The 3243-nt window shown below is 44.9% G+C and overlaps 1 protein-coding gene across 1 annotated transcript; it reads right to left on the bottom strand.

Moving 5' to 3' along the window:
* Positions 1-648: 648 nt before the first annotated feature.
* On the bottom strand, positions 649-1872 carry LOC135892487 (interferon-inducible GTPase 5-like). The gene has a single exon (XM_065420275.1). It carries the CDS (start codon positions 1870-1872, stop codon positions 649-651), a length of 1224 nt encoding a protein of 407 aa, XP_065276347.1.
* Positions 1873-3243: the final 1371 nt, after the last annotated feature.

Genomic DNA, 3243 nt, shown 5'->3' on the forward strand with positions numbered 1-3243 from the left:
GGATTGAATCAATGGAGCTAGGTGTATTACTGGGGATCTGTGCTTGCAGGTTTCTAACCGAGTCTGTTTCCCTGGGGCGCAGGGACCTGCTTTAGAGCAGCGTTGAGTTGAGAGCTGAGTCCATGGGAGCTGAGCAGGTTACAGGTCTCAGGTCGGTGTCTTACTGCTCAGAAGTCGAATTTTAATGGTGTCCTTTTAATTAATTGTGTTCACAGGCTTTGGGTGGAATTGGTCTAACCCAGCATTGAATGGCAAAGGGAAAAGGACTCCGGGAAAGCACAAAAGCTGGAAGGAGCTGGTTCCGGTTTCAACTGTTTTCTGATCACGTTTTGCACTGTTATTACAGCTCTGCTGGTTTGTCACAGTCAGACTCTGCACTGGTTTACACCGCATGCAATAGGCCACATCCGCAGCTGGTGTCAATCGCTTCATTGCACTCAAGGAATCTCCACTGATTTACACAGAGGAAGTTAAAGTATATTTTACATCTTTGTTTTTTAAATCCCAAACTCTGAAGATCTTTTTCAATATTTTTTCTTTTGTTGCATTAGATTTGAGTACAGAAGAATCTGCCATTGTCCTCTGGTTGGCTCCACTCTCCATCTGCCAGAGGCATGTATCCAGGTTACTGGTCTTTGTTGCCGTTATTCATTTGTTTTCTCTCTCCAAGGCCTTAATAAGGACTCTTTGGGCGTCTTCAGCGACGTCATCCAAAAAGCTGTTCAGCATTCTGTATGTCACTGTGAAAGACCTCTCTGCAGCAAATATGGTCCCAGCCACCGGTATCATGCTGACAAAATGTTTAGCTAAAATTAGACCCTTTCCTGTAGCCTTAGTCAGCTGCTCCTTAGCGGTTTCTTTTGAGATATCTTTGGCCAATGGCGACTTGATCACGTCCTTCAGCTCAGCGACAGGCTTCCGAACCTGGCTAGCGAGTGCATTGAGGGAAATGTCATCCAGCCCGAAGCTCTCACAATACTGTCTCATGTTATCCACCAGGATGCCAATGTCGCACTTCACCGAGAGAGCCGGGAGAGGAACAGCTGCGATGGCGCACGACTTCAGGGCTTGTTTCCAGATCTGCCTCTGCAAAGCCTTTTTCTTCTTTTCCAAGATTGGTTTGGAAAGGTTAGGTAGGGCCAGGAGAAAAATGTGTTTCTTGTGACTTTCCAGTTCCTTCAGCAACTTTTTCTGCAGTTTGGGAGAATCGTATTTCTGAAATTCCCTGCTCGACACAAGGAAAACCTGTGGGGAGTTTATCCCCTCTCTGGACAGGTGCTTGATGCAGTCATTTCTGATTTTCTCCAGGGTTTTCTCCTCATCAAAGTTTTGTTTTCTTTTCTCATTATACAAGTCAAAGTCCACCTTGGAGCGGACAAAGTAAAACTTCTTCTCCATCCTCCGGATCTCCTGGGCCAGTTTGGCGTGGTTTGCTCTGAACCGCTCCGAAGCGATGATGATGAAGAAATCATAGCGATCAAATTTCACCTGCTCCAGGTACGTATCTGGCTTAAAATCTGGGGTTCCGATCCCTGGCAGGATCACATTGGGGTACTTAAAATGCTTGTACGGCTCTGGTTCTTTGGTCGTCTCTACCACCCCAGTCTCAGCAGCTTCTTTGTCTTCATCTCCCAGGCTCCGGAGGGCGTTGAGGAAGGATGATTTCCCAGCTCCTGACTCCCCTGTGATCGCAATGTTGAGCTCAGTTTTTTTAAGCAACTCGTCAGACTTATGGGCCACATAAGCTGCTCCTGAGAGGTCTCCTGCTTCGAGAGCAGCCTTGATATCTTCAGTTTCCTTGTCAGACACACCAGGAAGTATATTTCTGTCTTTTGCAAATTTGTTTCCAGGGATAAATTTTAGGTCTTCCATTTTCCTATGGAGAAAAAACAAAAATTACACATAGTCTTTTTCCTCCCACAGAACAAAGTCATCTAGGAATTTTAATCTGAAAGGAGTAAAAACAAAAAAAATGTTACCTAGTGCTAGTGGACAGAACACTAGACTGGGACTCAGTGGACCTGCGTTCTATTCCCACCTCTGCCAATGGTGTGCAAGTCACTGCCACGTGCCTCAGTTTCTCTATCTGTATGAGGGCGCTAATGGTAAGCACTTTAGAGCTACTGATGAAATTACACAAAAGCTAGGTATAATTACATACAAGATAAGTATGCACATCCTCTACTTCCCTGGGTCACAAAGGCCTACATGAGCACTGCCCATCTACTGCACTTGGGCGTTCTGCACTTGGCAGCTTTCCGAGCATGGCATTCTGCAGGCGCTCCTTTTTGAAGATTTGCCCTGATAGCAAAGCTTTGGGTTTAAGTGCTGATATTTCAGTGTGTTCTAAGATCCATACGCAGACTCCGATTTTACTTTAGAAGGATTGTCAAGGAAAATAGCATTAATTTACTGGACAGAAGAGGAAAGACTCAAGGAAGCAGCAGGATGATGGGAATGGAGTCATGGCCTATGCTCCTCGGCCCTTTCCTGAGCAATGGGATTGAGTGTGATCAAAGAAAAGACGTCTGAAGGAAATGTTGACACTAGAAAAGTTTTAGTCACATGGCCTTTCTTAAAACCATATTAGCAAAACGGCATTCCCTCGCCCCAACCCCCAACCAGTTATAGTAAAATCAGGCCGTTCACAAAGTACAGGAAACATTTAGAATGATACTCTAACCCAAAGATGGAACATGTGCAGATCTTTCCACTCCTGTTAAATCCTGATGCAACCATCACTAGAGGTGATACTGGCCCATCCTAATACTGCTGTACCACATTAGGGTTACAGGTAGACTTTGTAGTGGAAATTGGGAACACCGGTTAAGGGGATCCAGAGATAGAACCCTTCCCACAATAAGCTCCTTATAATTTTCAAAGTGAATTATACATCCATGTGCATCTGTTAATTGCTTTTAAATCTGCTTTGCTACAACAAAGACTAGAGTCAAGCTTGTGGTGCAAAACTGGGCTCATTTGGTCAATGAGTTCCGGAGATAAAGACTGCTCAAAAAGTGCCCCTTTTATCCTTTTCAGAGTCTTATATCTTCTTCTGGTAAAGAGTTAGAGAGAAACTAGGGCTCTGACCCTCATAAAATGTAAACCACTGGATTGGATCAACATCAAATAGTCAATGGTGCCTGTCAAGGCTGGTTCCCCACGCTGGCACATAGAGTGCAGAAGGTGAAGCCTGCAAGGACTCCAAACATTAATACTTGCCACCTCCAGGCTGGTAATGCT

This window comes from Emys orbicularis, chromosome 20 (genome assembly GCF_028017835.1).
Source record: "Emys orbicularis isolate rEmyOrb1 chromosome 20, rEmyOrb1.hap1, whole genome shotgun sequence".
Lineage (NCBI taxonomy): Eukaryota > Metazoa > Chordata > Testudines > Emydidae > Emys > Emys orbicularis.

What these genes read in the sequence shown, in the direction of transcription:
- LOC135892487 (XM_065420275.1), bottom strand. Translation starts at nt 1,872, where the DNA reads ATGGAAGACCTAAAATTTATCCCTGGAAACAAATTTGCAAAAGACAGA.